This window comes from Stenella coeruleoalba, assembly GCF_951394435.1.
Source record: "Stenella coeruleoalba genome assembly, chromosome: 15".
Classification (NCBI taxonomy): Eukaryota; Metazoa; Chordata; class Mammalia; order Artiodactyla; family Delphinidae; genus Stenella; species Stenella coeruleoalba.
The window spans coordinates 71,767,491-71,787,078 of NC_137161.1; the positions used below are offsets into that span (position 1 = coordinate 71,767,491).

At 59.4% G+C, this 19,588-nt stretch overlaps 5 protein-coding genes across 7 annotated transcripts in view; 2 read left to right on the plus strand and 3 right to left on the minus strand.

Moving 5' to 3' along the window:
- The window catches only part of SGF29 (SAGA complex associated factor 29), a 28,213-nt gene extending 24,978 nt beyond the window's left edge, over positions 1-3,235 (plus strand). For 2 of the 3 annotated variants that reach the window (XM_079943685.1, XM_079943686.1), the window contains exons 5-10: positions 101-165; positions 1,093-1,222; positions 1,293-1,439; positions 1,680-1,715; positions 1,824-1,986; positions 2,589-3,038. In XM_079943685.1, the coding sequence (XP_079799811.1) occupies positions 101-165; positions 1,093-1,222; positions 1,293-1,439; positions 1,680-1,715; positions 1,824-1,986; positions 2,589-2,888 (841 nt within the window). In that variant the 3' untranslated portion in view covers positions 2,889-3,038. The other variant, XM_079943687.1, reaches the window with a different exon arrangement.
- Positions 3,236-3,257: 22 nt separating this feature from the next.
- LOC307197609 (sulfotransferase 1A1) lies at positions 3,258-6,706 on the minus strand. Its single transcript, XM_079943688.1, has 8 exons — positions 6,551-6,706; positions 5,617-5,800; positions 5,387-5,512; positions 5,218-5,315; positions 4,577-4,703; positions 4,378-4,472; positions 3,702-3,882; positions 3,258-3,573 (listed from the first exon to the last, which is right to left on the minus strand). Exons 2-8 carry the CDS (start codon positions 5,762-5,764, stop codon positions 3,413-3,415), a joined length of 936 nt encoding a protein of 311 aa, XP_079799814.1. The 5' UTR covers positions 5,765-5,800; positions 6,551-6,706; the 3' UTR covers positions 3,258-3,412.
- An 883-nt stretch (positions 6,707-7,589) lies between these two features.
- SLX1A (SLX1 homolog A, structure-specific endonuclease subunit) lies at positions 7,590-10,609 on the minus strand. Its single transcript, XM_079943691.1, has 6 exons — positions 10,175-10,609; positions 9,582-9,633; positions 9,160-9,489; positions 8,163-8,290; positions 7,914-8,001; positions 7,590-7,832 (listed from the first exon to the last, which is right to left on the minus strand). Exons 1-6 carry the CDS (start codon positions 10,360-10,362, stop codon positions 7,803-7,805), a joined length of 816 nt encoding a protein of 271 aa, XP_079799817.1. The 5' UTR covers positions 10,363-10,609; the 3' UTR covers positions 7,590-7,802.
- Positions 9,207-11,513, plus strand: BOLA2B (bolA family member 2B). The gene is made up of 4 exons (XM_079943692.1): positions 9,207-9,343; positions 10,629-10,882; positions 10,974-11,071; positions 11,371-11,513. Exons 2-4 carry the CDS (start codon positions 10,820-10,822, stop codon positions 11,468-11,470), a joined length of 261 nt encoding a protein of 86 aa, XP_079799818.1. The 5' UTR covers positions 9,207-9,343; positions 10,629-10,819; the 3' UTR covers positions 11,471-11,513.
- Positions 11,514-13,831: 2,318 nt separating this feature from the next.
- Positions 13,832-19,302, minus strand: CORO1A (coronin 1A). The gene is made up of 11 exons (XM_079945773.1): positions 19,211-19,302; positions 17,421-17,619; positions 16,147-16,269; positions 15,927-16,056; positions 15,655-15,839; positions 15,388-15,507; positions 15,084-15,188; positions 14,825-14,970; positions 14,652-14,709; positions 14,347-14,562; positions 13,832-14,045 (listed from the first exon to the last, which is right to left on the minus strand). The coding sequence occupies exons 2-11, from the start codon at positions 17,616-17,618 to the stop codon at positions 13,941-13,943; spliced, it is 1,386 nt and encodes a 461-aa protein (XP_079801899.1). The 5' UTR covers position 17,619; positions 19,211-19,302; the 3' UTR covers positions 13,832-13,940.
- Positions 19,303-19,588: the final 286 nt, after the last annotated feature.

Sequence of the window (19,588 nt, forward strand, 5' to 3'; positions counted from 1 at the left end):
TCAGGGTTGGTCTGAGCTAGCCAGCCTGCCGTAATGAGAAAAGGAAGTCTGCGCTTTGTGCTTCATCCAGACCTCTTCTTTCCCTTCTCCCTGCCCTCAGCATCCTCCGGAAAGCCCTAGATAAGATTGCGGAAATCAAGTCTCTGTTGGAAGAGAGGCGGATTGGTGAGTTAGAGACGACCAGGCCGGCATTCCTGGACCAGGCGGAGTGAGGGTTCCTGAGAGCAGCAGTCAGGTCTCCCTGTAGGGGAGCCTGTGACCTCAGTCTGGTGGGATTGTTCCGGGGGCTTCTGACAGAGAAGCGCCTGGGCAGCCTGGGGTGGGGAAGGGAAAGGGGATCATCCCCAGAGCTCCCTGCAGACCATGCCGATTCCCCTGCTCCCTCTACTGCCTGGGTCAGTCACCTCCCTCCTTCCTACTGCCACCCACTCCCATTTCTTGCTGTGGGGAGAACCAGAGCTGCACCCTGGGTGTCTAGAAGCCAGCCTTCCACATGGAGTTTACCTACACGAGGCACTGGCTTCCAGAGCCCTCAGGCTGCTGTGGCTTTCCCACCTCTCTTGCCCCAGTGAACCCCCCGTGTGCAACTCCTCACCCATCAAAAATGCTGTCACACTGCCAGCTGGGTTTGTATGAAGTGGCTGCGTGTGTTGAACCATGCCTGAGGAGGTCAGGGGTCTGTCCACATTTGAGAGTTTGTTTTTTAAACTTTTTGTTGAATTACAACATATATTCATAGAAAAGTACACGTAAGTGGACATACAGCTCACCGAAACTTTCACTAACTGAACATAACGGATGTAACCAGCACCCAGATCAAGAAATAGAACGTGACCAGCACCCCAGAATCCCAGCTTTTGCCCTTTCTAGTTCCCTCTCCCTAGGGTATCCACCCTCCTGGTGTCTCACCATCTGGGCGGTCTGACTGTGGGCATCTGGTGGAAGGGGCGGGATGGCACCTGGGCCCTTGGTGCTAACTTCGGCGGTGGGGCTGCAGGCTGAGCTCTGACAGCCCGATGCAGGCAGGCTAGGGTGGGCCTGGGGGCGGGAACCCTGTCCCTGGTGTCTCAAAGGCTCACTTCTTTCCCACAGCGGCCAAGATCGCAGGCCTGTACAATGACTCGGAGCCCCCTCGGAAGACCATGCGCAGGGGGGTGCTGATGACCCTGCTGCAGCAGTCAGCCATGACCCTGCCCCTGTGGATCGGGAAGCCTGGTGACAAGTGAGGGCGGGCCCAGGGCTGGGGCGCTGGCAGGGAAGGGACTGGAAGTGACATTTTATTCCACCCTCAGGCCCCCGCCCCTCTGTGGGGCCATTCCAGCTTCTGGGGACTACGTGGCCAAACCTGGGGACAAGGTGGCTGCCCGGGTGAAGGCTGTGGATGGGGATGAGCAGTGGATCCTGGCCGAGGTGGTCAGTTACAGCCATGCCACCAACAAGTGAGTGGACGCCCAGCCCTGTGGGCTCTCCCCCCGTCACCACACCCACTTGGGCTGCGACTCTCACCCGTCTGCAAGATGGGAGAAAAGCAGCTTCTCCTGGGTGCCGGTGGGGATGGTGTGTGAAGTGGGCTCCTGGGGTTCTTCCCTTCCCTGCCCTCCTCCCCCGCTTCCTCGGGGCTCCCTGACTTGGACTATGCACCTCCCTGAATCCACCGCTTTCCTTTTGTTTACCCACAGGTATGAGGTAGATGACATTGACGAAGAAGGCAAAGAGTGAGTGTGCTCATGGGGGGGCTGTGGAAGCCTGGGGGCAGCTAAGCTGCTAGGATGGGGCCCCCACCTGGCCATGAGTTGACCTTAGCTCCCCCTCGCCCCCACCAGGAGACACACCCTGAGCCGCCGGCGGATCATCCCACTGCCGCAGTGGAAGGCCAACCCGGAGACAGACCCCGAAGCCTTATTCCAGAAGGAGCAGCTCGTGCTGGCCCTGTATCCCCAGACCACCTGCTTCTACCGTGCCCTGATCCACACGCCCCCACAACGGGTAAGCCAGCCTTCACGGGAGAGACACTGGCCCCGCTACAAGGACCAGCTGGGTCATGGAACATCTTCCCACTTTCCGTCCCCTTTTCCTCATCTCACAGCCTCTCTGAGCTAGGAGGGTCCTGCAAGTTGGCCTTTGTCTTCTGCTTAGTCTGCCCTACAGCCCTGCCCTCTAGGGCAGCACCAGCCAGCCCTCCTCGCTCCAAGCTTCAGAGCCTCAGCAAGCCCTGAGCAGAACGGACCCGAAGCATACTCTAGTCTAACCTCGCTTTTGCACTGAGATGGGAAGTTCAAGGCCCAGGGTCTGTTTGGACCCTTGACTCCTGCACCGCTGCCCTTTCCTTGGCTGAGCTGCTTTCTCTCGAGCTCCTGACATCGCTGACGCCCTGGTTACCCATCACCTGATGGGAGTTTAAAGGCTGTTCTCCCCTCTTCCTCCAGGATACCTGCCTGCTGCCCTGTAGGCTGTCTTTTTTTTTTTTCTTTTTTTTGCTGCGCTGAGTCTTCGTTGCTGCGTGCAGGCTTTCTCTAGTTGCAGTGAGCAGGGGCTACTCTTCGTTGCAGTGCGTGGGCTTCTCATTGTGGTGGCTTCTCTTGTTGCAGAGCACGGGCTCTAGGCACACGGGCTTCAGTAGTTGTGGCGCACGGGCTTGCTTGCTCCGAGGCATGTGGGATCTTCCGGAACCAGGGATCGAACCGGTGTCCCCTGCACCGGCAGGCGGATTCCTAATCGCTCTGCCACCAGGGAAGTCCCCCTCTAGGCTGTCCTTGATCCCTTTAACACGGGCTCCCTGGTACCAGACCCTCCAGTTATGGCCCATCCACGTAGGTGGCAAGTCTCCCTTCTCCCTGCTCTTCATCCCTTACCCTTGGCCCTTTGTTGTTGAGGAAAGAGCTCTGTAGTAACAGGGACTAGGTTCAAACATCTAGACTTCCTGAGTGACTACGAGGACAGGAGAGGCTGGGGGCCCACGAGCCAGAGGTTCCTGTCTATCTAGGTTTGGGGGGGCCTCGCCTGGAGGTCTCTGACCAGTCACTCCCGTCTGCCCCCTACTGCAGCCCCAGGATGACTATTCGGTCCTGTTTGAAGACACCTCCTATGCAGATGGTTACTCGCCTCCCCTCAATGTGGCCCAGCGGTACGTGGTGGCTTGTAAGGAGCCCAAGAAAAAGTGAAGCTGCCTAGCGGACTCGCGATCTCCTGACACCCTCGAAGGGGACGCAACACAGGATTCTGTGATCAAATAAATATTCCTCCTCCCTTGTCCATGTCTCCTGGGTTTTACTTTTCCAGACCCTTCCTTCCCGCCCAACTAGGGCGAGCTGGAGGCCGCCAGGGAAGATGGCCTCACTTGGGTCCCAGTGGGCATGTACCCTTTTGGCTCATGCTCGTCCTTTGCTTCCAGCAGAGGCTGTGTTCACACACATCAGACTTTATTGTCGAGGCCTGTCTCACGCTCACCCTGATGGGCACCACTCAGCTCCCAGCGGAAGTGGAGGTGGCAGCCTGCCATCTTCGCAGCATAGTCGGCTTCAAAGCGCTCATTCTGGGCCACAGTGAAGGTGGATTTCCAGTCCCCAGTGATGCCTGGGAGAGACGAAAGGGGAGAGGTCCCCGTCACAGAGGAGGCCCTGACTGGCTGAACGGCGGCTCTAGCTGCTGCTCCCCCACTCTCTCCCCAGATGCCCGTGCCCGCTCCCTGGGGCAGCTCTCACCTTTCCTCATGAAGGCAGAGATGCTGTGGTCCATGACTTTGGTGGGTATGGTGCTGTAGTTGGTCATGGGGTTCTTCTTCATCTCCTTGAAAGACGTGTGCTGGACGATGTGATCCACGGTCTCCTCTGGCAGAGAGTGCCCCACGAACTCCAGGATCTTCTGAATCTCCCTTTTGGGGTTCTGGAGCAGCAGAGGGGCTCCTCAGTGGAGGTTTGCATTGCTTGCTGAGCAAACAGAAGGGAGGTCCCTTCCTAACCCTGTGGGGATCTGGCCACTTCTGCTTAGAGACCTCAGACCCTGTTCCTTGACTCTGGTCCTCTTTCCCTAGGGCAGGTTTGATTGCCTTCTGCCCTGTGGCCCTTTATTACAGATGTCTGGTTCCTGCTGGATGAGAGGAGGGACAGTCCTCTTTCATAACCGTGGCCCCAGGAGAAGCAACAGCAGTAACTAGCTGATGGATGAGTGCACGGTTGCTGACTCGAGTGCTAGGAGATAAGAGCCATACAGGGCACTGCTGCAAGGGGGCACTGCTGCTCCGTCCTGCGGAGGGGATCCAGGAGGACTGGGCTGTGGGCTGTCATAGGGGAGGGGCGCTGAGAGGGCCTTGGCAGGTCACTGTGAGGTTCCTGCCTCTCTGCGTGTGACATGGAGGGACGCAGAAGCAGGCGGTCTCACCTGCTTTATGTCCTCATAGAAGAGGTAGAGAACAGGGTGGGTGTGACTCAGCTCCCACCACTCCTGCACGTGCTGGTACCAGGACCCGTAGGACACTGGAGAAAAGGGCAGGGGGCATGGACACAGAGGTTGGCATAAGTTGTAGCTGGTGCCCCTCAGCTCCACCCCACCCCTTTCCTTCCTCCAGAGTCAGCCCCACCTTCCCCAGCCATGAACTTCTCCAGGAAGCTGTCCCAGGTGCCAGGGTCAGGGTGCACCTTGGCCATGCGGTAGAAGTGGTAATAGGAGACGGCCACATCCTTTGCATTGCGGGCGACGTAGACCACCTAGAGGGGCAGATGACACCCCACCCCCACCCCAGCACCATCACCACACAGCACACTGGGCACTAGGTGTCCCACCCTTCACAGCATCCTTGCCAGGGAGGTTCTCTCGGTTTGGCTGAGGGAGAAACGGGTCGAGGCTGACTCACTTGCAGTCCCATGGTGTGGGCGAGACTGAGCTGGGGCTTGAACCCTGCTCTGATGCCGAACTCTGGGCTGCTCTCTGAAACCATATTTTATACTAATCTAATCCCCTCAATGCCACTCTGCCTGAATTTGGAACAAGGCGTGCTGGATTCCCACCAGCCTCTCTTCCACGGGCCTGTGAGCCCGGCTCTGCACAGAGGAGTCTCCTTTTCACCAGATTATCTGACCCCACTAGAGCCATCAGGCAGATGCCCCCCGCTTCCCTTAAGATGAGACCAGGCTGGAGGAGGTGAGGAGACCTCCCCAGAAGGTAGGGCCAAAGCTGGGATGGCCCCAGCAGCCTCCTTCCCTGGCTTCCTCTGCCATTCACCTTGACCTTCTGATCCAGCAGGGTCGGTGGAAGCAGAGCCAGGGGCAAGTGTGTCTTGATCAGCCGTGGGGCTGGTGTATCTTCCAGAAGCTCAGCACCTAAGCCATAGGTAGGGAAAAGCCGGCTGAGCTGGAGCCCGAGTCCTACCTCCCAGCACCCCGCCACATACCTGTGGGAAGGCCAGGGACCCTGAGCTCAAGGAAGGGCACCCGGACGAAGATGGGGGCTCTTTGACACTTCTCCAGGTCGCCACCCTGGTAGATCAGGTCCAGGATCTCGCTCACCCAGGTGGTGCCTGGAGAGAGAGGGAAATGGGAGGTGAGCAGGGCTGAGCACGCCCGTCCCGGCCCAAGGTGGGGCCTGCAGCCCAGGAGAGGCACTGGTGCCCTCATCACCTACCGGATTTGGGGTAGGTGCTGATGAGCAGGTCACTGGGCCAGGCCTGGAAGCTCTGCAGCGGCCCCAGTCCCTCTGCAAAGTACCTGATGAGAGGGATCCCCTTCACGTGCTCCAGTGGCGGGCGCGAGGTGTCCTGGACCAGCTCCATGCTGCCACGTCAGGGTCCAGAGTGTAGCTTCCTTCCCTTAACAATAGCACAGTGGGGCCAGCCGTTGAATTCTTGCTTTGAGGTAAGGAAACTGAGGCTGAGGGAGCCGCCTGCCCACGCTCACAGAGCTACTGAGTGGTGGGGCTGGGATTCCAAGCCAGATCCAGTGCTCACGCAGTGGGTCACACCCAGGCTCATTTTTATTTGCCTGCAGAGCTTTTAAAATCCCAAACCAATTAAAACACTCTCTGGGGATGGGACCCAGATAGCAGTTTTTTGGAAGCTCTCCAGGGGATTCCATTGTGCACTTGAGAAAACCCACTCTAGGTCCTGCCTGTCTGAACTTCCTGCCAGCCCCCAGCTTGCTTTCTCTTCCTGCTTTGCCTCCGGGCCTAATCCTGGTGGGCTCCTCCCTGACGTCCCCTCCTTCAGCTCCCCTCCTGGCCCCTCACATATGTTGGAAAACTCCAAAAAGGCCAGTTGGGCCTGAGACCCCGCTTGCCCAGCTACCCTCCCCAGCTTGGAGAAAAACACAGCCAATTGAGCAACCGTTTGGGGAGCCGGAATCTGGTATGTGAATGGGCAAAACTCATGACTCACTGGAGGAGGGGGAGGGGAAGGAGGAGGAGGGGGATTATTCAGGCCAGGCTGTAGATTGAGATGGGCAATCCATGGGGAAAGGGCAGGGTGTGAGAAGCCGGACCAGAAAGCTCAAGCGACAGGATGAGAGCCAGCAGCGCAAGCTGAGGGAGATCCAGCCCAGCCGGCCCACCACCTCGCTCTCACCCGACTTCTCTGGATCGTGGCCTCCTGACGTCTGCGTGCTGCGGCTTAGAACGCAGAACGGCTGTGGTGTGGTGAGGGCAGAACTGCTCTCTGAGCTGAAGGTCTTGTAGGTCCAAAGTGGGAGGGGTATGGAGCCGGCACTGGGACTTGGCTGTTGTCCAGGAAGGAAAGGGTGAAGTTCGGGGTGGGAGAGCCCCTCTGTGCTACTCTGCTCAGTGCCCAGCTGGAATCAAGCTTAGACCGGCCTGAAAACCTAAGATGTGGGTTTAGTGTGTAGAAAACAGAAGACTGAAACTAGACACAAGGGTGCAATCGTTTTCTTTTTTGTTTTTTGGTATTTCGAGCTGTAATCCTGGCTCCTGACCTGCCCTCTGAACTCCACCCCTGAAAAGGGGGCCAAAAGACAGCTTTACCTAATGGACCCAGTCTAGAAAGGGCAGAGGAGTGGAGGGGAAATGTGGGACACTCACCCTCCTGCTGGTTCCCGGCCAGTCTTGAAGAGGCCAAGGGTTCAGGTGGAAGGCAGCTCAGAGGCCCCCAGCAGCCCAAACATTGTTCCAGACACTTCTGGCTCTGACCACGAGGCCAGTCCAGAGGGATGTGCGTAGGCCGGGTCTTGGGGTTTGCGGCAGAGCCGAGCAGGGCAGGCTCTTTTTGAGGCAGCAAAGGATAGGAAAGAGCCAGAATGCTTAGGTCGAATAACCCTGGGAGTGAGCCCCAGCTCCATGGCTCCCGTGGGAAGGCGGCTCCCGTGGGACAGCACGGAGCCTCACTCATGGTTGGTAACACAACAGCCCCCAGAAGGTGCTTTTTTTTCTGTGGGTTTGAACAAGGCTCTGCAGACAGAGATGAGAAGGAGTTGGGGCTTAGAGAGCCACAGGACCCCGTGGTGGAACAGCATCCCCCCTCTCCTCCTCGGCCTTTGTCCTTACTGTTTGGATTAAAGTCTGGAGTCAAGCTGAGCACCGGAGGTGGGGGGGCTCTGTGTGCAGGGTGTGAGTTTCCCAAGCCCTCAAAGGACTATGTGACTTCAGAGGCTGGTCCGTGCTGGGGCCAGTGGCCGTTCCCCACTCTGTCCTCCTCAGGCCCCAGGGACTGGCAGGGCCTCTGCCTCCTACCCCACTCTCCCACCCCCCAGCAAACACCAGAAGGTACCTTAACTCAGACTTTTTATTGTACTCAAGTAAAAACTGCCCAGACCCACAGGGGGTGGCACAGAAAAGGAGTGGGCAGAGGTTGGGGACGCTGAGGATCAGATCTCCAGCATGTCGGTCCAGTGTTCCTGTGGAGACAAGAGGGCTGGTGAAAGGCAGCCCAGGAGATGGAGTGGGGTAGTGAGGCTGGGGCCCAAGCCACCTCTCACCTCTTCTAATTCCGAGTCCTCCTCTTCCTCCTCGGTGCCCATCCGGCACAGCCAGATCAGGTCTCCCCACAGCAGTGAGTTCTTACAGCTACCAGGGGTGCGGTTGGTAGGAGATAGAGTCAGGATCCCAAGCCTCCTCCAGGCCAGGACCTGGGCGCTAAGATGAGGACTACCGCAGGCCTGGACTTGGACAACGGGGCACCGTCTTCCCAGAGCTAAACCAGGCTGGAGTAGGGGTGCTGGACTCACCCAGGGCATTGGCCCTCTAGGGGCAGAAGCTGCCCTGGCTCCTCCTGCAGGAACTCCTCTGCCAGGCAGATCACATGGGCCCTCAGGGAGCAGCCAGGGTGGGGGCAACACAGGGGGTCTTCTTCATCCTGTCAGAGGTGGCAGGCAAGTAAGAGAGAAAATGGGGAGTAATGATGTAGCTAGCAATGGTGAAGAATTTCTATGGACTAGACACTGTTCCAAGACTTCACATAAAACCACCTTATGAGACATGCGCTCTTGATACTATTATTTGTAATTTATAGATGAGGAAACTGAGGCACGGAGACGTTAAAATACTGGCCCACAGGGACTAAGCTGGCCAGTTTTCTCTGAGTGTTAGCAGCGATTACATAACACCACAGCAGGGCAGCCAGACCTACAGTTCCTTAAAGGCTGAGCAATCTCAGGCAGGTCACTTAAGCTCTGAATGGCAAGAGCTCAACTTACATTTACTGAGGGCTCAGTAGAAGCCAGACTCATCATCTCAATTAATTTATTAAATATTTATTGGCAGTCTGCTCTGCACTAGACCCTGTTCTACAGTAGTGAAAAGGAACTAAATGCCCCAGCAGAGTTTAGAATGGGCGGGGGGGGGGGGCAGAAACTGATAACAAGGTAAATAAAATACACAGTATGTCAGACAATAATAAGTGTTAAAAGAAGCCAGGGAAGTGTACAAGAAAGAGTGGCAATTTCAGTTGGAAAACCAAGGAAAACCTCACGGAGGAAAAGTGGCATTTTATCAAGACGTAAGGTCTAGGGAAGAACCTTTCAGTCAAAGGGAAAGGGCAAAAGCCCTGAAAGGAGAATACTGGCGTCGAGGAATGGCCGCAAGCACTATGATCCCCGTTTTCGAGATGGGGGCAGACTGGCCAAAGGGTGTCAGTGGGCTGCCCAGTCCCTCAAGAAACAGCTTGATCTTGAGTCCTCTGAATCCTAGACCGCCCTGACCCGGAGACCAGGTGGAGAGTCTTACCTGGAGCACACGCGCGCACAGGGTGCAGCGGGTCTCGGCGTCATGCTCCAGCTCGGACTCGGTGTCAGCCGCGCGGCGCCTCGGGGCTGAAGCCCTGGGCGGCGGAGGCCCGAAGGCCAGCGGCACGTGAGGCGGCGGCGGCGGGCAGAGATCCTGGCGGAAGTCGGCGCGCAGCCAGCGCAAGGTGAGTGGGAGTCGCGCCCAGGGCGGCGCGCGCAGCATATGCGCCAGCACGCGCAGGTGAAAGGCGAAGGTTGCCTCGCCGCGCAGGCGCGGACCCACGTGCGCCAAGCGGCGCGAGGCCTGCGGATGCTGCCAGGCCCACTCGAACTGCAGGCGGGGAGTACTGAGCTTCAGGGCCGTCCGAGGAAGGCCCTAAGCCCTAGCCCCCGTCCTCCCGGCACCCCCGTCTCTTTTCTTACCCGAAGGGCGGCCACTGCGGAGGGGAAGCCGTGTACGATGAGCACCATCTCCCTGGGGAAGAGAATGAGGGGCGCGGCCTGTGAGCCCCTCGCCCCTCCCCGTGTCAAACCGAATCCCCTCGCCATGGTGCGCCTCCGGTCCTACCCGAGAGGGGAGTCACACCCGGCTTCAAGCCTAGCCCACGAGGCTCTGCCCCCTTCATGGAGGTATGTCCCCTCGCACCTGCTAACCTCAGGCCCCGCCTCCGGTCACAGGTATTCAACAGCCCTCCTCAGTTCCTCTCCCTTCCAGGCTTTCTCTATTCCAACCCAGCCTTGTTCACCAAGCCCCGTGTCGATGGACCAAACCTAGATCATCAATCCCCTTCCCACCCAACCCCCTCCTCTGAGACCCACAGCCCAGACTCACAGGGCTCCGCCTCCCCACTACCCCTTCTCCCCCGCGATAGTCCCCCCCTCGTCACTAGGACCCCGCCCGCAGCCCTGTTTTTCAGCCCCCAACCCGGCCGCGCCCCTCTCAACGGGCCTCCCCTCCGCCGGCTCCGGCCTCCTCCTAGAAGCCCTTCTCCTGACAGTGACCCACCGCCTCTTACCAGGGCCCGCGTCCACTGGTCCGCCAGGCCCCGCCTTTTCTGCGGCCCCCGTTGTGCTGCTGCACCCGACGAGCAGGGTTGACCGTGAACCCTACGTAGACGCGGCCCCGGTGCCGAGGGTTCAGGCAGTAGAGCAGGTAGACGCCGAAGAAGCGCCCGGGCCTCGCCGCGCCCCCTGTGGGGCCCATCGGAACTTGGGGGTTGATTGCTCTGGCCTGTGACCCCGGGGAGAGCTAGGTTGCCAGGGACGCAAGATGCTTGTCTCGGAAAAAGCGCTTGGGGGCAATCCCAAGGTACCCTAGAGGCCACAGCAATGCAGGCTCGTGCACCCTCTACTAGCTGGAGCTAGGGTGTCCAAACCGGGGCGCAGATCCCGGGCTGCTGTGCAGGCGGCGGGTACCAATTAGCGTCCGCCGGGGCCTTATGCAGACTCTGATTGGCTGACTGATGGTAGGTGCAGAAACCGGAGACTGTTGGAAAACTGGGCTTGCAAGAGGGCGGAAGTGCTGTGTTTACTGACGCCTTAGTAAGGGCGGAAGTAGAGACCTCAACGGAAGTGGCGCTAGTAAGGGCGGAAGCAGTGTGGCAGGGGTGCGAGCAGGGGTACTGTCCCCGCTGGGACGTCGACCCTGTTGGGCTGCCACAATGGAACTCAGCGCCGAGTACCTCCGGGAGAAGCTGCAGCGGGACCTGGAGGCGGAACACGTGGTGAGTTGAGCGGCGTGGACGCTCGCCCAGCGAGGGGAACAGGGCTCCTGAGGGGCGGGCTTGGCACCATCCACCCCATTCTGCCCCATAGGAAGTGGAGGACACGACTCCCAACCGTTGCGCGTCTAGCTTCCGAGTCCTCGTGGTGTCGGCCAAGTTCGAGGGGAAGCCGCTGCTTCAGAGACACCGGTGAGACCCCAGGAAAACCTCATTCAGCGCGGCCCCAGCTCCAGGACTACATCCCCGGCCGCTCCCCAAAACCTAACTCACCCCCACCAATGCGGCCCAGCACCGCAGACCACGACCCCAGCGATCCCGCCTTCATGGCCTCTGCTTCAAATATTGAGACTTCAGCCCTCTACCTCTCTTGTTGCCAGGTTTCAGGGACTACAACCTGGGGGACACTTCCAGTCTCCCGGCTCACCCTAGATTCGGGGTCTGCGACGCAGGCCCCAGCCTGCCGTTTTCTAACCCCATCTCTCTCTCAGGCTTGTGAACACTTGCCTAGCAGAAGAGCTCCTGCACATCCATGCTTTTGAGCAGAAAACCCTGACTCCAGAGCAGTGGACCCGTGAGCAGCAGAAATAAGGGACCCGGACCTGCACATCTATTAAATTATGAGTCAGGCCCAGCTTCTGTGTCAGTGTGTGTTGTGTGTAGGAGGGTGGGAGGTGTGCAGAGGCCGGGTCTAGGGCCTGGCTTCTCCCTGCCCTCCACTCTCCATTGTTTTACTTTGGGCAAGTACCTCTCCACACAGAGGCCTTCGTATCCGCACTTATAAAGTGAAAGTTCAGTTCTTAAAGTCCCTTCCAGGGTGGGCCTCACAGGTCTTCTTTGTAATCCTTGGTGGACCCCCTTGGGGTACGGCCACTACCCACCCAACCCACCCATTCATTGACCATTGCTGGGGGTTCCTGCTCTGTCCTCCTTCAAGATGCATAGATGAGAAGTGCTCACGGTTTTAGGGCCTTGGGCAATTTAACAAACCTCTCCCTCTCCCTAATATCATCCCAATGTCAGAGGCATTATAGAAGATTCCACACTTCCCCTGTTGGTTCCCCAAGCCCTTCACCGCCTCAGGGACCTGGTACCCTAGCAGGGGCTTCCCAACACCTGGAATGGCAGTGTTTTCTGGCCCCTGGAGAAAGTCCAGTGACCCTTTGGCCCTGGGCTTGATGTGGCCACAGCTGACCCTGGAGAGCTGGTGAAGTTTTTCAGGAATGGAGGGGTGGGATGGGCATAGGGTTACAGCAGGAAAGTAAGGCCGACCAGAGCCACAAAATTGGGGCATGTGATGCCCTAGAGTCGACACAAGTGCCAGAGTTGATTAGGCCTTGCATAGGTGAGGGCCCTGAGACCCAGGAGGAATAGGAAGTGTGCTAACTGGGGCCAGAGCTCTTTGGGGGTGAGAAATTGCAGATTTCAACCATCCCACCTACCCTGTTCTCCTGTTTTCAAGGCCGGTTTCTTGGCCCCTAAATTACCACCACCCCCACCCCCATCTCCCTCTCTTGTTTCTCTCAGAGGAAGCTGGAAATCATGGTGAGTAGGGGCTAACCCTTCTGAGTTCCAAGGATCCTTCCCTGAACTTTTTTCCGTTTCCCTGGGCCAGGAGAACTAGTGACTACCCACAAGTCTGCTTCACTAGAAGGGCCCATCATCCCTTTGTGTGGGAGACTGAGGCCCAGGCTCCAGATGGTCTCCTTCTCTCTGTACCACACCCCTGATTGGATCCACCCCCTGGGTTCACAGAGCTGTGGTGGAATCCCTCCCCATTCTATAGATGAGCAACTGAGGCGTGGAGAGAAGTGACTTGCCCAGGGTCACATGGTTTGCATAGAGATTGAGACCCAAATGGGCAGACAGGGACATTTGTACAGCATGCCAAAGGGGAATGGGGGTTCAAAAGGGACATTTAGTCCTTGCTGTGGTCCCTATGTGGATGAACAAAGCCCTGCTGTGGCCAGGACACCCATCCCCAACAGTCCTGTGTCCCAGCTCAGGGGGGATCACCTGCTAAGTTGGCCATCGGAAACCCATTTCCAAGTCCCCCCTTGATAGGGCTTGACAGATTGAGGTCAGACTCAGGTGGAAGCCACAGACAGGGTTCAAGAGGCAGCCATGTGGGGGCTTCCCTGGTGGCGCAGTGGTTGAGAGTCCGCCTGCCGATGCAGGGGACACGGGTTCGTGCCCCAGTCCGGGAAGATCCCACATGCTGCGGAGCGGCTGGTCCCGTGAGCCATGGCCGCTGAGCGTGCGCGTCCGGAGCCTGTGCTCCGCAACGGGAGAGGCCACAGCAGTGAGAGGCCCACGTACCGCAAAAACAAACAAACAAACAAACAAAAAAAAAACAAAAAAAAAAAGAGGCAGCCATGTGGTGCAGGGAAGGCTCTGAACTAGAAGGGGAGACTTGCATCTTGACTCGGGATCTGTCCCTCAGCAAGCCCAGCTCCTGCTCTCAGCCTCAGTTTCCTTGCTTGTAAACTAGGGTCAGGGCATATTGCTTTGATTCTAAGCTTTCTTCTTACAAAAGGACCCCTTATTTTGATCCCTTGGGCTTACAGTTTGGAAGATGTCATGTAAGTGCTGGTTGCTTCATCTTCCCCACAAGCAGGCAGCAGTGTCAGGACAGCTGCATGCAAGCTGGTGTTGTGGTTGACTAGCAAAGGCAGATTTGGGGTAAACAGAATGACCGAGGCTCCAGGCTAGATCCCTGAGCAGCTTCGACCTACCAGCTGGAAAACAGAGCAGGCTCCCAACCCACATCAGCGCAGGATGGCTCCCACCTGCAAAGGCCTGTTCCTGTCTGTGGTCTAGGGCGTTCAGAGGCATCTCCCCAGCCCGCCCCTGCCATGGGTCAAGCTCATCGAGGCTATGGAGGGGGAAGCTCAAGTGCAGGTCAGTTCAGCAGACCCAGCATCTGGTGACCAGTCACTGGAGTCTGAGAGGTACCAGAAAATAAAGCCATTTTATTAGTATTTTCTTATGTGCCATGGTGGCCTGAGGAGTGGGAGTGGAAGGGAGGGAGGCGATGCCGTTGGCCTCAGCCGGTAGTCCTCTACTTGGCCTGGACTGTCTCCTCCAGCCTATCCAGGCGCTTCTGTAGCTCCTGTACCGTGGCCTGGAGCTTCCTCATCTCTTCCTCCAACCGGGATACGGCATCCTGGGGGATCCAGGGCTGCATCAGGCCCAGCTCCTCCCTGGCCACTAGGCCTCTTCCCAAGAGCCCCAGGGCTTGGGCCCTTCTGTCTCTCAGCCAGAGAGCTGCAGGCCTATAAGCCTGAAACCTGTTTTCTGAGGCCTCAGGATTATCCACTCCCAGCCCCCAAAGGATCCCCAACATTGTGAGTTTGGGCTGCCCCAAATGCCAGCCTCTTTCCACTGGGTCAATGACCACATCGGTAGCAGCCCCTGCCCTACCCCATCTTCCTGTCCTGATTCCCGGGCTCCCATCTGCCTCTCACCGAACTGGGAACGCCACTGGCCTCAGGTGCCATCCTCTTGCGCCCAGTGTCCAGGCCCCGGTTGATCCTCAGCTCCCGGCTCTTTGGGGGCACGTAGCCATCCTTGAGGGAAATGAGAAGGGGCCCGGCATCCCGACCCCCTAGCCACTCCTCAGCTGTGAGGGCAGCGTCAGGCCCTGCAGTGGGCGGGTACAGGTCCTCCTGGAACAGGTCCGACTGTGGGGCAAGGCCAAGGCTGGTTAAGAAAGTGGGCCACACCACCACCCGCCACTCCGAGAGCCCGGGGAGGGACCCTGGAGCATCACCTTTCTAGGCACCGTCATGGCGATGGGCTCACACCTCCGCTCATGCAGCTTGTAGAATCTGTGGAAGCAGGAAGGCGATCAGCGCCCACAGCATGGCTGGGCTGGGACTGAAGCGCGGCGTGCGGTCGGCACTGCCCAAGGAGCATACTCAGGCCAGGGGCAGGGGCAGTTACCTGGCAATCTCACACTTGTTCACCTCCAGACCACGTTTGGGCATGTAGCCCATGCCACGCTGGGACTCCTTGGAACTGAACATGGAGAGATAGTGCAGGAATGGGGCCTCGGAAGTGATCTCGAAGTACCGGATAGAGCTGTCACCCTGCAGGTGGTGGATGCAAGGGAGGATCAACACGGGCAGATGCCTCCAGCCGTGGTCCTTTCCCAGTCCCCCTGCCCACCTTGCTCCCCCGACCCCCTGCCCAACTGGGCCACCTTGCCACAGAGGTAGACAATGTTGGTGTCAGGGTCAAAGAAGGGCAGCAGGACACCGCTGCTCGTGTCCAGTTCCTGCAGGGACAGCGGCTCCTCCAGGTGCTTCTGTAGAGACGGGCAGGGGTTTATAATGAGCTGGACCACGTCAGGCCCAGGTGCGGTCCAGTGATGGAGGAGTGGGGTGGGGGGCTTATAGACCAACCAGCGGAAAACCCCATGTCGCGGTGGGTTAACTGAGGCCATGGCCTTCCAGCCAGACACTTGGCAGGGCTGGGACTAAGCCTGTTCCCTGCCGGGCACTCACCGTGTCCCACAGCGCCACCTGCCGCTCACTCATGCGGCTGAAACCTGTGGTCAGGATGTTTCCATCTGACACAAACACGGCACGCACAGGCCGGGTCCCCTCATGGGGACGGTCCTTCTCCTGGAAGGAAAGGGAGGGGACCGGTCAGGCATCCGCACGCACCCCCTAAGGGCCAGGCCCCAGCTGGGAGTGGGTAGCATCTAGGGGCCTGGTTGGTGGTGGGTAGGAGGGGCAAAGCTCTCAGGGTCAAGGGTCAAGGCAACTCACAGCTACAATGGTGCCTTTGCGGGGCTCAATGATGCGGAATCGCTTGTCGCGGCAGGAGGTACAGATGAGGGCGCCATCTCGGCTCCAGTCCACGCTGTAGATTGTGTCCGGGTGCACGTCCGAGCCCAGTGTCAGCACGGCCGCCCCCGTGCCCACGTCCCACACCAGGATCACATTGTCGCAACCTGGGCGATGCCCCCAGTGTCAGAAGTCATGAGCCTCCCACCCTCGCTGTCAGGGGACCAGCCCTCCCTGCTTCTCCCCCCGGGCACCTGCACTGAGAAGCACATTCTGAGCTGTGGGGTGCCAGGCCACAATGCCCACGCGCTTGGTGTGGCCCTCCAGGGTGACGACAGGCTCCCGCAGGGGCAGCACCAGGCCCCCATCAGGGATCTCCCACACCTGCAGAGAAGCGGCGAGTGAGTCTCGGGGGCTCCGAACGTCAGCTCCAGTGCTGGAGCCCCCTCCTGGCCCGTGTGTCCCCACACTCACCATGACTGTGCAGTCCTCGGAGCCACTGGCAATGACATTATCATTGTGCGGGCACCAGGCGATGTCCAGCACTGGGGCCGTGTGGCCACAGACCATAGGCACGTTCTTGTCCACACGTCCAGTCTAGAGGACACAGCAGGGCCTCTGAGGGAGGTGCTTTTGCCCTCCAAACCCAATCCAACCTCCCCACTCCCCTCCACGAGGCACGGAGAGAAAAGCTGTGAGGTCCCTGGGAGGCAGAGCGGGGCCTGGGGTGGGAGGGTTTGGTCCTCTGCCCCTGCCCCAGAGTTCTCTGGGCAACTCAGTAGTGCAGGATGGGCACAGGGGGCTGGTCCTGCCTTGCCGTCAGAGCCTTGCCAAGTTCCTGCCATCTCTAGCTCAGTTTCTCATCCATGCCCCACGGCCTGGTACTCCCACCCCTGCTTCCCCAGGTGAGGCCCCCATGGGAAGACAGGCCAGGGCCCTGGGCATGGGACAGGCTGCTGGGGGGTAGTTATACTGGGGCTGGAGTTCCCCAAGGAAGTGTGTGTGAATGATGGGGCTGTAGGGATGGGTCCTTCCAAAAGGACAGGGATGGGGAAGTCTGTCATAACCGGCCCCCCGGCAGGAGCAGAGGTTTGGAAATGGGCTCTTCCGGGGACAGCTGCTGCAGCAGGGCTTCCTGTGTGAAGAGCGGGCCCAGCTCTCACCCCGACAACCACTTCCTCTTCTCTTGTTTCCATCGGACCTTTTAAGGTAACAACTGAGGGCCTGTCTCCCCTTCCTGTCTCACCACCCAAGAGCACAGGAGTGTGCTGGGGGTGGGGGTCAGCAGACAACAGGGCAGGGGAGGCAAGATCTGACGGAGGCCGGGTTGGGGGAGCCGAGAGGGTCTCTTACATCACCCCTGCCTGTGAGCTTGGAACCAGAGCTTGCTGCATTCCCAAGGGCTCCGAAAGTTCCCTCCAAACCCTAAGAGCACTTGCCCAGACTCCATCCCAGCCCTCTTCGTGCTCCCGAGGGGAGAAAGGTCCAGGCTGAGAACTGGGAGGCCTGGCCCTGGGTCTGCAGGACTCACTGTACGTCCCTTCCCGTGTCATCTCCCCTCTAGCTTTAGCTTCCATCCGCCCACTGCATGTAGGAGCTGAAGGAAGCCTAAGGTTCATCTGGCTCAGCTCAACTTTACAGACAACACTGTGGCCTGGGAAGGCTTGGGGATAGTCAATCACCTCATCAGGACCCCCAGGGGGCCACTAGATGACCAGAGCCCCCCCACCAGGGCTCCAGGGGCTCACCTTGCCCAGGGGCAGCACCAGGAAGGCCCCTCCCCCACTGGCCTCACAGATCAGGGCCACAAACTTGGGGTTGACAGAGCAGAAGCCACTGTCCCAGGTGTTCTGTGAGACGCGCACGTCCTCATAGCACTGGTCAGCCTTGGCCGGCTGTCCAAACACGTGGCGGAACTTGCTGGAACGGACCACTTGCCGGCTCATCCTGGAAGGCACACAGGTGGAGGGCTTTTCTCCCTTCAGGTCAACTCTGACCTTACAGTGGCCCCCATCTCCCCCAGGACCCTCCTCAGCCTGGCAGTCATGGCCTCAGCTAACTTCCCCAGCATGTCTCCCCGGCCCCTTGCCGCTCTCCTCTGTAACTGACATCCTGCCATGCTCACACTCGCCTTGCCCACACCTCCTCACCCCTGGCTAACCTGCAAGGCCCACCTTCTCAACCCGCCCCAAGCCTGGCTTCTGTACCCTCAGCCTCCCCGGCAGAGCCTGATGTGGGGTAGCACCTAGTGCCGATTTGACCACAGAATAGTTGACGGACACAGAGCCCTTCCTCTCTGACGGGTCACACTCCGGGGCCTCAATGCGACAGCTTGGAGGGTGGGTTCTCTCAGCCTCAGTGTCCAGACCTCACACCCTCACACCCACATGAGAAGCTGCCTAAAGGCAGGGGCCCTCCCCGCCTCCAGGCCCAGGGTTGGACATGCTGAGGGAAGCAGCGTGTAGGTTTGCCTGGGAGGCATGTCCTCAGTGGCAGGAGGGCTTCCCCAGCAGGTCTCCGGGCTCCAGAAACAAGCGGATGGCTCAGGTCCCAGCATCACCTCCTCCACGCACCTCTGCTTCTCGCCTCTGCTTAAGCAGGTGCCCTTCAGTGCCTTCTCCAGTCCCAGTGGAACTATGCTCAGGAAGGGAGAGGCCGGCACCCACTTCTCAGACGGAGGTCCAGCTAGGATGGTTTTCCCCCCGGGCTGGGTGACAGCGAAGCCAAGGGGCCTGCCTCTGGCTCCCCAGGCTCCAGGCCCCCATCCTGGCGCCCAACAGCATCGCCTTCCAGCTCACCGTGGGGGCCCCCCCAGGGCCTCTCCTCCACGGCCCCAGCTTCACCCTTTTGCCCCCCCTTCAGGCCTAGCCCTTCTCACTGGGGGCTCCAGCCAGCCTCGCCCATCCCGTGACTCTCCAAGAGGCTCCGGGGTCCACCCGCCCGGAAAGCAGGTGAGGAGCTTGCGTGAGGAGAAGCAGTCTGGGGGCAGGGGATCCATCCCAGATGGGAAGCCTGGGTCTGGGGAGAGGGAGCCGCAAATCGGAGGTTGGGAGACAGGAAGCCATCGTGCCACCCCACCTCCTTCCCCACCGCAGGTACCAGGCCCGGAAACCACGGAAAGGGGAACTTGGTCTTTTCTTGTTTTGCTCTCAACCCCTTCCTGTCTCCAAGCTCAGGGCAGCTGCTGGGCTCACCCCACCCTGCCCCCGACTGCCACCCCAAAGACTCCCATTCTGGGGAGAGTCCGGTCGGCGCGTGTCCTGACCCCCGGGCTCCCCCACCTCCATCTTGGCTGCGGTGATCCCTCACCCTCGCCCGCTCCCGGAGCTCTCAGACACGCAGACGGACCCTCCTCCGCGCACCCACACCCCAGGCGAGTCCCGCCACGCGGGGCGTGAACGGGCTCTGTCCCCGCCTCCGAGCCAGCTCGCTCTGACAGTCTGTCGGCCCCCGCAGAGGGTTTCTGCCAGGCTCCCGCCTGCCCCACAGGTGGCCCAGGGCAGCGATGCCGAGTCCCGTCCCCGGGCTCCAGCCTTACCTGCTGCTGAGAGATGAGTGACCCCCCAGACGGAGGAGGGAGAGGAGGAGGAGGAAGCAGCTGGAGGAGCCTGCGACTGCCGGCTGAGGATGCTCTTGTCAAGACAATGAATGAGAAGCAGCGGCGCCCGCCTCCTTAGGGGTGGCAGCGCCCCTTTGGGCGGAGCTCTTGAAGGGGAGAGCCCTTCCCTCCGCAGAGGCGCCGCCTCGCCCCACCAGCCCGCAGCCTCCCCTCCCCTCCCCTCCCCTCCCTCCGCGGAGAAGCTCAGCGCCTTAGGCTGCCAATTCGAAACCAAAACAGATGCTGCTGGCCCGTCGCTGACAATCTGATCTGCACTTTTTAATGTCAAAATGTAAAAAATACCCGTTCCTTCTTCCC

What these genes read in the sequence shown, in the direction of transcription:
- LOC307197609 (XM_079943688.1), bottom strand. Translation starts at nt 5,764, where the DNA reads ATGGAGCTGGTCCAGGACACCTCGCGCCCGCCACTGGAGCACGTGAAG. An exon ending in GAAGTTCATGGCTGGGGAAG is followed by an intron (nt 4,473 to 4,576) that starts GTGGGGCTGACT and finishes CCTTTTCTCCAG; the next exon opens with TGTCCTACGGGTCCTGGTAC. An exon ending in CTCTGCCTTCATGAGGAAAG is followed by an intron (nt 3,574 to 3,701) that starts GTGAGAGCTGCC and finishes CGTCTCTCCCAG; the next exon opens with GCATCACTGGGGACTGGAAA.
- BOLA2B (XM_079943692.1), top strand. Translation starts at nt 10,820, where the DNA reads ATGGAACTCAGCGCCGAGTACCTCCGGGAGAAGCTGCAGCGGGACCTG. An exon ending in ACCTGGAGGCGGAACACGTG is followed by an intron (nt 10,883 to 10,973) that starts GTGAGTTGAGCG and finishes TCTGCCCCATAG; the next exon opens with GAAGTGGAGGACACGACTCC. An exon ending in CCGCTGCTTCAGAGACACCG is followed by an intron (nt 11,072 to 11,370) that starts GTGAGACCCCAG and finishes TCTCTCTCTCAG; the next exon opens with GCTTGTGAACACTTGCCTAG.
- SLX1A (XM_079943691.1), bottom strand. Translation starts at nt 10,362, where the DNA reads ATGGGCCCCACAGGGGGCGCGGCGAGGCCCGGGCGCTTCTTCGGCGTC. An exon ending in CCGCAGTGGCCGCCCTTCGG is followed by an intron (nt 9,490 to 9,581) that starts GTAAGAAAAGAG and finishes CCCCGCCTGCAG; the next exon opens with TTCGAGTGGGCCTGGCAGCA. An exon ending in CTAGAGGGCCAATGCCCTGG is followed by an intron (nt 8,002 to 8,162) that starts GTGAGTCCAGCA and finishes CACCCCTGGTAG; the next exon opens with CTGTAAGAACTCACTGCTGT.
- CORO1A (XM_079945773.1), bottom strand. Translation starts at nt 17,618, where the DNA reads ATGAGCCGGCAAGTGGTCCGTTCCAGCAAGTTCCGCCACGTGTTTGGA. An exon ending in GCAAAGGCACCATTGTAGCT is followed by an intron (nt 15,508 to 15,654) that starts GTGAGTTGCCTT and finishes CTTTCCTTCCAG; the next exon opens with GAGAAGGACCGTCCCCATGA. An exon ending in AACAAGTGTGAGATTGCCAG is followed by an intron (nt 14,710 to 14,824) that starts GTAACTGCCCCT and finishes CTGCTTCCACAG; the next exon opens with ATTCTACAAGCTGCATGAGC.